Raw genomic sequence first — 13,031 nt, 5'->3', positions numbered from 1 at the left:
GCTAACTGGAATTTAAATAAAAAATTTTTCAAAAAGAAAGAAAACACATACCTTACTAAAAAAAGTGAGTCCATTAGATAAATCTTTACAATTATTTTTTTTTTATTTTTTTTTTTTTTTTTTTTTTTTTTATTTATGATAGTCACAGAGAGAGAGAGAGAGAGAGGCAGAGACACAGGCTGAGGAAGAAGCAGGCTCCATGCACCGGGAGCCTGATGTGGGATTCGATCCCGGGTCTCCAGGATCGCGCCCTGGGCCAAAGGCAGGCGCCAAACCGTTGCGCCACCCAGGGATCCCCAATCTTTACAATTATTTTGCAAAAGGGAACTACTTTTATATTTGCAAATATATACAACTACACTATATACAATATATATCTACAACTGTAATTTGTTATTTTTTTGTACAAATTACCTTATTTGATCCTTAAAACAATTCAGTGAGGTAGGCAGAACAAATAAAACTACTAAGTATCAATAAAAAAAAGAATTTGGGGCTTCTGATTTGGGCCAAAATGAAGTAACAGGGACTAGATTTATCCTTCCTGCCTTAAATAAATGCAACTCTACTCAAAAACACATAAAGGTTTCCAGACACTGGACAGAGTTCGGGGAGCAGAGTACTGGGGATTCCTCAGGGAAGGCCGTTTTCTTCACAAAACGTTCCAGCACCTGATCACCATCTTAAATGATATGCCCATTTGTGGGTCTGTGGTCTCTCCCCTACTAGACACCTCAATGGTCCCTTCGTTCCAGCACATTTCCACACCTGTTTCTCAAGCCTCCTAGTTAACTCTGCAAGTTCCTTCTGACACATTCCCTTTGCTTTTAAGTTAGCCTGAAGAATTTTCCATTACACATTAAAAAAAAAAAATAAATAAATAAACCTAACCAAAACCTAATTTCCAAATTTTTCAACAAAGTTTTTGTGAAAAGTAGTAACAAACTAGGTATTATTAAAATTATAAAAAAGCTAAACAGTTTATTTTCATATCCTTTGGTAAATTAAAAAATAAAGTATGGGATTAAATACACGCGTTCAGGCAAACTGTCTTACCTGTGTAATTACAATCAATTTAAAATCAGAGAAAATGGAGACCAATGAGTATTTGGATAATGTCAATGCCACATGTAAATTATTCACTGGATGAACATCCCGATTTACACCTTGCACTTTCACCTTTTCGTCTTGGACTCTCATCTGGGAAATTGGGAAGTTAGAGACAAGTAATCTGCCAGAATTATCACTAGGCCCTACACGAACAGCAGGAGAAGGCTAATTTGATGTTCTAACACTTTTACATTTATGTTGCTGACGCCAAAAGCTAGAAGAACAAACATGACATCACCTTAACCTGATCATCAACTAGAACATGAGGTCGTAACTACACGATTATTTATGAAACAACACTCAAAATAAAGCCATCGGGAATAAAATCCTGAATCAATACCCTAAAGCTTGGTAAACAAGGAACTGTTCAACTTAAACAGTAGGTGAAATATTTATTTTGAGTAAAAGAGCAGCATTTAATTTGAGAAAAAAGACATTCTCTCAAGTGGTTTTGAGAATACCTCCTTGCTGGGCATGAACACTTCCAGGGCTCATTTGTTGATTCTACACATTATACGTTTACATGGTGTACCTTATTCACTTATGGGTTTTTACTTTGTTTTGTTTTTTAAATGGATGGTAGAGGTGTTTACCAGTGACACAGCTCCTTAGATCGGGGTAAGCATCAGTGGACAGGCGCGCGGCAGTGAACAATCCAGCTCGGAAAGAGCCAAGACAACCTGTAAGTACAAATGTAATCGCTTACTTTATCTGAAATCGTGGTGGAGGTAGAAATTATCCAAAGTGATAGAACATTCATCTTCCTGTGGATTTATAGGATTTGGCATTCAAAATGTCATCCCTAAATGTTTCCAACCTACATTTTTGAAAAATTAAAAATTCTACAAGGAAGATTACAGTAAGTACAGAATCATGAAAAACTGGTTTATGGAAGCTTCTTTTTGAAGAAGAACCCCAAAGCAAGACATGAAAAAGATCTCAGATTAACAGAAAAATTCATTGGCAAGTAAATCTATATTCTTAACTCTTCAGCAGACGCCCAAATTTACCCTCAAATCTGTAGACCAGAGCCTAATTTAAAAGTGTCTATAATTAAGTCAAGTCACTGTTTTTGATCGCTTCGGGCAACTTCTAATTCTTCCGCTGTTGCATAGGGAGTAATAACAACATTGGTATAATGCCTCACTGTTACAAAGTAGGTTTACTTCATTCATTTTATTCCTCACTATTATTCTGCAAAATTAGATACAGCAATGTGGCAGCCAAAACGGCTGAAATAACAGGTAAATATTTACATACTTACATTAACTCGGAGTCCTTTAGTGTCAACAACATAACAGTTCTTAGTAGTCACTGAAGACAACGTCATTGATATATACAGACATATCTATGGATGTCAATCACTTCATTGGACAGCCAATCCCAACTTGCTAAAGAAGTGGTATTTTGATTTCCTTCTGCTGAGCAACAACCCCCCAAATTAGAGGCTTCAACAATCACTGCATTTCGCTCACCGTCTGTGGGTCAAATATTCAGAAAGGGTTCAGCTGGGCTGTGTGTCCCTGCGGAACATAGAGTAAGCCAGGGAAGCTGAGGCTGGAAGGACCACCCCCAGCTGGGGTGGCTCAGGCTCCCTGACATCTCTCCCTGTCCTGGGCCATGTCATGCTTCAGGGCTTCTCCGTGTGGTGGGGTTTCTCCTGGCAGGATGGTCCTAAAGGGACACCTCTTTCACAGCAGCTGGCTTCCAGGAGGAAGAAACCAGAAGCTGCAGGGCTAATGAAGAGGCACTTTGTCACCTCGACCACAGTCTGCCGGTCAAGGCAACCCCAGGGCACACCCAAGTGCAGGGAGCAGGGAGGCCCTGTATCTTTAGGATCACTCCATGCTGCTGCCACATATGTAACTGCTTCGCATTTTTGACTTGTTAAAACTTTATTCCCCTGCAAGCAATCATCACTATTATAATACACCCCCCACCTGTGGAAGATACTCAGGTCACCACCGGTTCCCACCTCTACCAGTTGCATGACAATGGACTGGTATGCATAAGAAATGCATAAGAAATACATTTCCAGGGCTTTCAGGAATCATCAGATCATTAGATAGGCAGGTGCTTAGTGGCTTTTCAGAGGTGTGTTCCCACCAGAGAACTTAAGAACTTCTCTATCTTGGCTTTCTAATTTTTGCCATAATAGGCAATAAAGTGATATATCATGCTGTTTTTCTGATTTCTAGTGAGATGGGACATACATGTATGTCATTTAAAAAATGTCTGTGTTCTCCTCTGAAAATGTTCCTTATTAACTTTTTTTCTATTGGCAGTTATTTGTTTATACGGGTTTGCAGAAATTTAGACATTATGAATATCATCTGATCCTGTTATCTGTCTCTTAACCTTATCTTTTATGTCTCTTTTAAAAGAAGTTCTTAATTCTCTTCTAATCAAATTTACCAATTATTTTGTCTTAAGGTTTGTGCATTTGCGGTTTTTTTCCATGCCATTGTTTACAAAGATAGTCTACTGTATTATTTCTTTAATTTCATGGTTTTACTTTAACATTTTTTAAGTGTCTTTATTCCATCTGGAATACACCATTACATTTGTTGTAACTTAAAAACCCAAATTTATATTTTTGATTAGTTAGCCAATCTCCCCCACACTAGTATCTCAACAATTCAGTGATTTGCGGTGTTATCTTTATCAAATATTAGGCTGGCATATATACATGGGTCTGTCTCTGAACGCTGTAGTGTCATTAGTCTACGTGTTCTCACAATATCATATAATTTTCTTTCTATACCTTTGAATTATTAATATTTGATGAGGGGCTTTGTCCTTTTACATTTTTAAAGGTTTATTTAGACATGCAGAGACTTTTATTCCCTGATTTATAGGCTAAACTGAACTTCCTGGATTCCTTTAAAAAAAAAAAATCTATCTGAAATTCTAAATGAGATTGCTTTTAATAGATAGATTAATTTGGAAAGAATTGTTCTCCTTTGAGTACCACTCAATCAAGGTCATGAAATGTCTTTCCATGATTTCAGCTTATCCTCTATGTTCTTAATTCAAGTTTTAAATTTTTTCTCTATAGAGGTTATAGAGATTTGTTGTTACAGCAGGAGGTATTATTATCTTTTCATTTTCTATTGTACTATTTGTGTAAAGAACTACTACTGATTTTTATAGACTAATCTTAGAGCTATCTAAAAATCTCTCATGTGCTCTAAAATATTGTCTATGGATCTTATTCCTAAGTATTTCTCATATAAGTTATAATTATTGATAGGTATATATTTTGCCAATGACCTACATAATTCTTATTTATTTCTCTTTCCTTATTGCATTGGCTATAACTTCCAGTGCTTCTCTTCTTATCATCAATCATGAAGAGACTACATATAAAGTTTATCCAGCAAGTATAATGTTTACTCCAGATTTGGGGGTTTTTTTTCTTCCTTCCTTTTTTCCCTTCTTCCTCCTGTTTTCCTTTCCTTCTTTCTTGCTTTCCTGTTGTGCATATTTCATTAGAGTGACCATACATGCCAATTTCCCCAAGACAGTCCTATTTTTTTCTTTTTTACCTGGCATTTACCTAGGGTAGTACTAGTCCTAGACTAAAGTATCAAAATTTGTTAATTATATGGTTATTCTGCATAACCTTCACCAAGCTCAGAAAGTTCTCTTATAATCATAGTTTACAAAAGTTTTATAATTAAGTGCTGAACTTTATCAACTGCTTTTTCTGTATGAATTGAGGTAATAATGTACTATTTATGTGGACAATTACATTGGTAAATTGTCTGATGTTAAACTATTCTTGAATTTCTGGAAAGAACCTTACTTTATTATGATATATTATTTTTAATACATGTTAGATTAGATTGGATATCATTTTATTTAGAATTAATTTATAATTGAAATGGAATTTTATTTTTAATTTCTTGTTCCTATCTGATTTTGTTTTTTGTTTTTTATATTTATTGAAGTTTGATTTGCCAACATATAGCATAACACCCAGTGCTCATCCCAAGTGCCCCCCTCAGTGCCTATCACCCAGTTACCTCATCCCCCCACCCACCTCCCCTTCTACTACCCCTTATTCGTTTCCCAGAGTTAGGTGTCTCTCATGTTTTGTCTCCCTCTCTGATATTTCTCACTCACTTTCTCTCCTTTCCCCTATAATCTCTTTCCCTATTTTTTATATTCCCCGTATGAATGAAACCATATAATGATTGTCCTTCTCCGATTGACTTACTTCACTCAACATAATACCCTCCAGTTCTATCCATGTTGAAGCAAATGGTGGGTATTTGTCATTTTAATGGCTGAGGAATATTCCATTGTATACATAGACCACAGTTTCTTGGTTTCTTTATCCATTCATCTTTCAAAGGACAAGGAGGCTCTTTCCACAGTGTGGCTATTGTGGACATTGCTGCTATAAACATTGGGATGCAGGTGTCCCGGCGTTTCACTGCATCTGTATCTTTGGGGTAAATCCCCAGCAATGCAATTGCTGGGTCATACGGTTGCTCTAGTTTTAACTCTTGGAGGAACCTCCACACAGTTTTCCAGAGTGGCTGCACCAGTTCACATTCCCACCAACAGTGCAAGCAAGTCCCCCTTTCTCCACATCCTCTCCAACATTTGTTCTTTCCTGTCTTGTTGATTTTCGCCATTCTCACTGGTGTGAGGTGGGATCTCATGGTGGTTTTGATTTGTATTTCCCTGATGGCAAGTGATGCAGAGCATTTTCTCATGTGCTTGTTGGCCATGTCTATGTCTTCCTCTGTGAGATTTCTGTTCATGTCTTTTGCCCATTTCATGATTGGATTGTTTGTTTCTTGGGTGTTGAGTTTAATAAGTTCTTTATAGATCTTGGATACTAGCCCTTTATCTGATAGGTCACTCGCAAATATCTTCTCTCATTCTGTAGGTTGTCTTTTAGTTTTGTTGACTGTTTCTTTTGCTGTGCAGAAGCTCTTATCTGATTTTGGAACCAAGATTACACCAAGTTTTCTAAATAAGCTCACAGAGTAGAATCTTATTCTTTCTTCTAGGACACTTTTATAAAAGAAAATTTAACAATTTTTTTTTTTTTTAATTTGGAAGGAGTCATCTATAAAACATCTGGCTCTGGATTTGAGCAAGGAAGGGGGCTTTGGTTGAGGTTTTACTTGTTTAGTAATTATTTGTAACCAAGTTATCTACTTCATATAAAATTATAATGTTTTATATTTTTCTGGGAATGTATCCATTTTATCAAATTTCCAAATATATTTTGGTATAGCGATTTGTATTATTTTGTGATTACATTTTATGATTATCTTTATCATTATAAATTCAATCTAAGTTGGGCTTATCGTATTTCCTCTTTTTATCCTACTCTTTGTGTTTTGGCATTTTCTTTTTCCTTCTTTTTCTTTTTCCTTAATTATTCTTGTTAGGGGTCAATCTAACTTACTAACTTAGTGAATCTTCTCTTTTGTTTTCTTTTAACTTATTTCTATCTTTATTTTTGTTAGTTCCTTATTTCTTGTTATTAAGAGTTTGCAGTATTGTACTTTTAAATTTTTTTTTCTTGATTTGTTTGTTTAGGTCAGCGTTTAAACACTCCTCTTACTACTGCCTCAGCAGTCAGTGCCCCACTTTCTACACACACATACTAGGTCAAACCAGCCTTCAGTTTATCCATGGATTTTTCACACTTCTTGTTTTTCATTTTATGTTGTTATCATTAGTGCCTGGAATGCCAGTGTTTCCCTTGAGATGATTTTAAGAGAAGGAGTCAGCAGTCTGGGCTAATTCACCAACTTGGCAAGAATGAGAAACTAAGTTTCTAATGTTTATATTTAAGCTCAGAACCTAACATTTCTCCAAAGAAGTTTCTCTCTCATTAATACAATCATCCACTCTGTCATGTAATATTTTAAAGACTCACATAAATAGTAGAGCTATTTGTTCTACTTTCTATGGAAAGAACAACTTAAAAACTTATGTTTGTATAATGAAACCCAGATTATTCCTTATCAAATTTCATGTTTCCAATGCAGTACATAGGATATGTGGATAAACTGAAGTACTTTCTGAACCCCTGAATCTCTAAACACCACCCACTGTGTTAGTTTTAGTGGTCTAAGTTCTTGGGTGTCTTTATCTCACTGTAATAAGATTCCTGAATAACCAAGATAACTGTAAAGTTATGTGAGCCTTGCCAAGAACAAGATTATAAAGTTGGTTTCTTCCCCTCCAATTTGCGCCATTGGCCTATAGAATACATACATCAAATGACAGAAAAGTATAAGTTAAGTAGAGCATTTTTTTCTGATTTCAATGGTAGAATTTATTGCGTACACCTATACATACATAAAGACCAAAATATAGATTGCGGATCAAAAAATAAAATATAATAAAAGGTATAGCTTTATTTTATATTATGGTTGGTTAAATAATAATACTTTATGTTTGAAGAAAGTTTGATGTAGTAAAAAAATCTAATCTATATAAATATACTTATTTGGTATTCCCAACAGGTCTGAAGTTAGAAAATATAATTATGGTGCACATTTAAATTCAGAACCTACAAAAGCTAAATAACTTGCTTAACTTGACACAATAGAAATCTTTAGATCTGGGAGTAGAGCCTGCATCTTATGGGGTTGTTTTTGTTTTTGCTTTCTGGCACTTGGTTTTTCTACCATGCCTCCAAATAATAAAAGCAAAGAGGAAAGCAATTTGAGTAGAGCCAGAAAAGAGGAAGTTGAGAAAGATAAAAGGAGAAAAAAGAAAAGTATTTTATCTAAGGAATTTTTCCTAAATACATAGAGCTGTATTAAAATGTATTAAGATTATTTATCTATATCCAAATGTTCTCTGTGATCAAAAGTATGTACTTCTAGAGTACTGCTGATGCCTGCAAAAACACAGCTTCATTACATGGACCTAAAAAAACAAGGATTAATTTTATATATATATATAAGGTTATTTATATATATATATAAAATATATATTATATATATATATTATTTATTCATTCATGGGAGATACAGAGAGAGAGAGGCAGAGACACAGGCAGAGGGAGAAGCAGGCCCCCTGTAGGGAGCTTGATGCAGGACTCAATCCCAGGACCCCGGGGTCATGACCTGAGCCAAAGGCAGATGCTCAACCACTGAGCCACCAGGTGCCCCTGACATTATTTCTTGCTAGAAACTTATTAGGTAAATTGTTATTATTCATTTGACAAATGAGAAAACTATGGCTCATAGAAACTAAATAATTTTAAGATCTTGTAGTAGGTAAATATTAGATTGTAAGTTATAAAAAGAAATTATAACAAGTCTACTGGAAAACACCCCAGAGCCCACAGAACAGAAATGGTTATGCCATGAAATTCTAAAGACAGACACCACTGAACTGATGTTCTGCAGCTGTGAAGACAGATAAAATGAGATGTAGTATATTGCAATTGCATCTCCTTGGCTCAGGATGTGCCACACAAGTAAGAGTCAGACCATCACAAACACAAACACATGTAAGAGTAACCACTTCAGGAATTATGAAAAAGGACACTTGGTTCTAAAAGGGTTTCTACTTAGTAGTCTTGGGCTCTTATCTTGTTGATTGATTATCATAAATATAAGAACATACCATCATTTCAGAGTAAGGCTCCCTAGGAAAAGGGGAAAGGTATAAATAATCCCCCATCTAAAGATGGCCTCTGGGACTTCCACATGGGTATCCAGAAACAAAACAAAAGCAAACAAAAAGTAAAGCCTTAACTATAATGAAACGTCAAACTTCAAGAGAAATGAGTTTAACAGAAACAATTATTTGCAAAATCATATTAACAACTCTAAGCTGCATAGTTATTAATGCATATTAGATCATATTTCTATGGGGTTCTTTTTTTCCCCCAAGGAGTATTTCCTTTTGATTTCTGCTGGAACCCTCAAGTTGGCTGGGGTAAGGACTGGATGGAAAGAGGCACAAATGGGGAATATTCCAAGCCTAAAGGAGGAGTCAGAGCATGCCTGTGTGGGCTGGACCTACAGAGAGTCCCATCAGAAAGAGGGGACTTTTGAAGACTTGCAAATTATACTCTACTTTTATTGTTTGAAAATGCTGACAACTTTCCCAAGTAATATTAATATATTTAAACATTTGCTTAAAGCAAACTGGAGCTTTGTTATGTTTAACTTATATTGAGCTGAAATAATCTAATCTATTTGAGTGTAGAAATGTCACCTCCTTCCTTGAGACTCCAGAATGGTATCAAAACGCAAAGCATAGATACGATACTTGAGGGAATGGTGAAATGATGTTGCAAAGAAAGACATTGTTAATGATTTCTATAACTATTTAAATTATGATGATTTATATCATAAGCTCTGGAGAGTGTAGAAATCTTTACTTTCATTAAAAGATAAACTATAAGTTCCAGTTATAAAGTAAACAAGTCCTAGGGTATAATGGATAGGATGGTGACTATAGTTAATAACACCGTGTTTTATATTTGAAGGTTGCTAAGAAAGTAGATCTTAAAAGTTCTCATCACGGGAAAAAAAAATAGTAACTATGTGTGGTGACAGATATTAACTAAATTTACTGTGTAGTCATTTTGCAACATTTATATACACGTATTAAATATTATGCTGTATACCTAAAACTATATGTTAACTGTATATCGATATTAAGATAACCCATGACAATTTATATGTTTATAAAGAGTGTCCTGATACCTAAATATAATTCATCATCAGCCCATGGACCTTTATAACAAAGAAACAGAATGAAAAAGACTAAAAGTCAAAATGCCATACATTAATCAATGAATCATTTCAAACTTGTCTACATATCCATAAATAAAAAAACACAGCAAAACTGCATATAAAATGAGATCTTAGTTCCAAAGCTAATTAAATTATATTAGAAGATGAATTTGATCATATCTAAATTACCTTCTATCTCTATGGTTATATAATTGAGATTCTTTCAACTTACCTAAGTATTTTGGATAAAAATAATCCTAGAAAGAAAGAAATGAAAAAATATATCTTAGCAAGCCTAAATTTCACTATATAGTTAAAACTTAATTTTATTATGTGTTTTATATTAAATATGCAAATATATTACATATAACTATCATTTCCATATTACATTTCTGCTATATAGTAAAATATGCGAGTAGATAACTAATAACATTAAGCCAATAAGATGCTTAGCTTAAATAAATATAGAGCAATAAAATCATGTTACATAAGCTTCTAAACTGAAAACAGGTTCTACTGAAGATGTTACATGTAACATGCGCTTTCTGTTTGTAAATCTTAATTTTTCCAAAATGATCACATATTCATTTGACACATTTCCTGTCATGCTGAATACATATGCCAGAGTTAATGTTGAATAACAGTGACATAATTTGAAATGAATTAAAGTGAACATTCATCTTTTAGCATCTCATGTACATGTAATACCTTATTTATAAATTGGCTGTGTACCAAAAGTCTGTCTGTAAATCAGTAATTTGGACTAAAAAATGTACTTTACCAAAGGGAGAAAAATGTTAAAAATGATTTCTCAAAAAAAAAAAAAAAAAAGATTTCTCAAGGTAAGGTTCATAGGCTGGCTCCCCAAAGCCTCTTACGCCATAAGGTATCTAATGTGTAACATTAATGGCACAAGGACACCTCATGAGAAACCAACATTTCTACACAAAAACATACACAAGTAAGGAATGTACCTCACCCAGGACAGAGCCAACGTCTTCACTCTTGCTTCTCCCACATATAAACCTACACAACACTTGTCTATAGTTCATAGGGATGTTATATGGATGGGATCTCCTACCAAGTAATTCCACCATGGTGTTTTCTTCTACAGAACAAGAGCCCAGAGGACAGGCAACAATGAATGGGTTCAAAAGGAGATGATGTGAGCGTGAAAAGAAGATATTACAGACAGCGGGCAGGTGAGCAACAGGATGGAGACTGGGAGTGTGGACTAGGGTATTAGGGACGTGGACAAGGAGAGGCTGGGGCAGGATGGAAAATGAGAAGCAGTCACAAATGTATTTTTTTCCTTGTCTTTCATTTCTCTTATTTTTTCTTTATTCTCTCTGACACCTTTCTCTTGTATATGAGACCAATATAAGAAGGTGGAGGGGAAGAAGCACATAAATGAGCTTCCCTTCACTAGTTTCCATCCTCTCCACTGTGGTCTTCTACCTCACTCTCCATTTGCTATTCAGAGGCTGAGCTACAAGAACATATCTACAGTGTTAGAAATATATGCTAGAGTATTTATGGGTGATGTAATAATATGATATCTCAGGGATGCAGGTTTGCCTTAAGTGATCTAGCAAAACAAAACAAAAATTAGACTGGGTGGGGTAGAGACTAAGCAAAACAAGAATGGCTGATTGCTGATCATTGTTGAAATCTGGGGAGGTATATGGGGGTTTATTATATTATTCTGACTACTAGGGCATATATGTATTTAAGGTTTTATACTATATATATTATATATAATATATATCCTACCCAATAAAGTACTAATCTGCTATATGGTATGAAATAAAATATTTTGTCTTCTCAATCGCTGATCCACAAAAAGCAATGAAACAGAGAGAGAAACATTTGGCTCAATCCTGAAGAGTAGTGCACGGCAAACATGGCGTCGGCGGCGCTGGCGCTGAGGACGCGGGCGGCTGCTACTCCCTTTGCTCATTAAAACTTCAGAAACCTGATTTCAGGAACTCAACTTGTAGACTCCAGAGTCTCACAAGGCTTCTCTGAAGACTCTGGCGTATCCCTGATTAACTGGCTGTGCCTGCAGGCCTGAAAGCAAGGACTGCCAGCCCTGTGCTTGTCACATAGCAAGGGGCTTCCATCTTGCCCTGCTGAGCCCCCCTCAGGCTGCGTCTCTTGCCGTCAGATATGCATCCAAGAAGACAGGTGGCAGCTCCAAAAACCTGGGTGGAAAGTCACCAGGCAAACGCTTTGGCCTCAGGAAAATGGAGGGTCACTACGTTCATGCTGGCAACATCCTTGCAACTCAGCGCCACTTCCGTTGGCACCCAGGCGCCCATGTGGGCCTTGGGAAGAAGAAGCACCTGTATGCCCTGGAGGAGGGAGTGGTCCGCTACACTAAGGAGGTCTACGTGCCCAGTCCCAGCAACACGGAGGCTGTGGAGTTGGTTACCAGGCTGCCCAAGGGTGCTGTGCTCTATAAGACTTTTGTCCACGTGGTTCCTGTGAAGCCTGAGGGCACCTTCAAACTGGTAGCTATGCTTTGAATTCCTGGGGCCATTGGATGGAGACTGGAGCCCAGGTGACAGGAGAGGGTGGCACCAGGAGAAGTCAAGAGTTGGGGATAGCAAGGCCTCCTGAGGAAGCCCACTTGGTAATGACTGTAGAAGACTCCGAAATGACTGGCTAGGAAGCCTTTTGGGAGCCCTGACCTGGGGCCAAAAATAAAGTTTGCTGGAGTCAAAAAAAAAAAAAAAAAAAAAAAAAAAAAAATCCTGAAGAGTAGTAAAAATGATTCTGCGGGTACCTTAGAAAAATGTTCTTTGAACCTATCAAAGTAGGTAGAGTTAAAAGGCTTAAAGAGGAACTCTGGAGGACACAAGTTGTTGCTGTCTTGGACAAGTTCTCTACCTATAGAAAATGTTCCTGCTCATTATCTCTCATCTAGTCTCGTGGTCCCAGGAGCCACAGCTGAGCTAAAGGAGGTACTTTGTATGTGTTTTCTCCCTCATTTCCTTTGGGCTACATAGTTCATCTCAGGGAAAATATCTGATGTAAGCTTGATGGTTATCAGATTTGAATTCTCAAGGTCATCTCCATCCTAATTTTTAGAAGCACTGTTTATAATCCTAGTTTCCACAGGGCATATTAGAAAACATCCTTCCCTCAAAAATCAAGGAACTAAAGATATGGTCGGGGGTCCCA

The 13,031-nt window shown here is 36.3% G+C and overlaps 2 protein-coding genes across 2 annotated transcripts in view; one reads left to right on the top strand and one right to left on the bottom strand.

Moving 5' to 3' along the window:
- The window catches only part of PROS1 (protein S), a 62,025-nt gene that overhangs the window by 27,847 nt on the left and 21,147 nt on the right, over positions 1 to 13,031 (bottom strand). The window contains exons 3-4 of the mRNA XM_041759695.1: positions 10,078 to 10,102; positions 1,704 to 1,790 (exon numbers count right to left, since the gene is read on the bottom strand). Coding sequence (XP_041615629.1) covers positions 1,704 to 1,790; positions 10,078 to 10,102 — 112 coding nt within the window. The remainder of the gene's footprint in view (positions 1 to 1,703; positions 1,791 to 10,077; positions 10,103 to 13,031) is intronic.
- LOC121493644 (39S ribosomal protein L27, mitochondrial-like) lies at positions 11,894 to 12,593 on the top strand (the record flags this gene model as incomplete). The annotated part of the gene is made up of 1 exon (XM_041759710.1): positions 11,894 to 12,593. A coding segment is annotated over one exon (480 nt), but the record flags the coding sequence as incomplete, so codon positions are not given.

The sequence above is a fragment of the Vulpes lagopus genome, chromosome 1 (genome assembly GCF_018345385.1).
Source record: "Vulpes lagopus strain Blue_001 chromosome 1, ASM1834538v1, whole genome shotgun sequence".
Lineage (NCBI taxonomy): Eukaryota > Metazoa > Chordata > Mammalia > Carnivora > Canidae > Vulpes > Vulpes lagopus.
The sequence above is the reverse complement of the archived record's forward strand: the minus strand, read 5'-3'. Positions and strand labels throughout refer to the sequence as shown.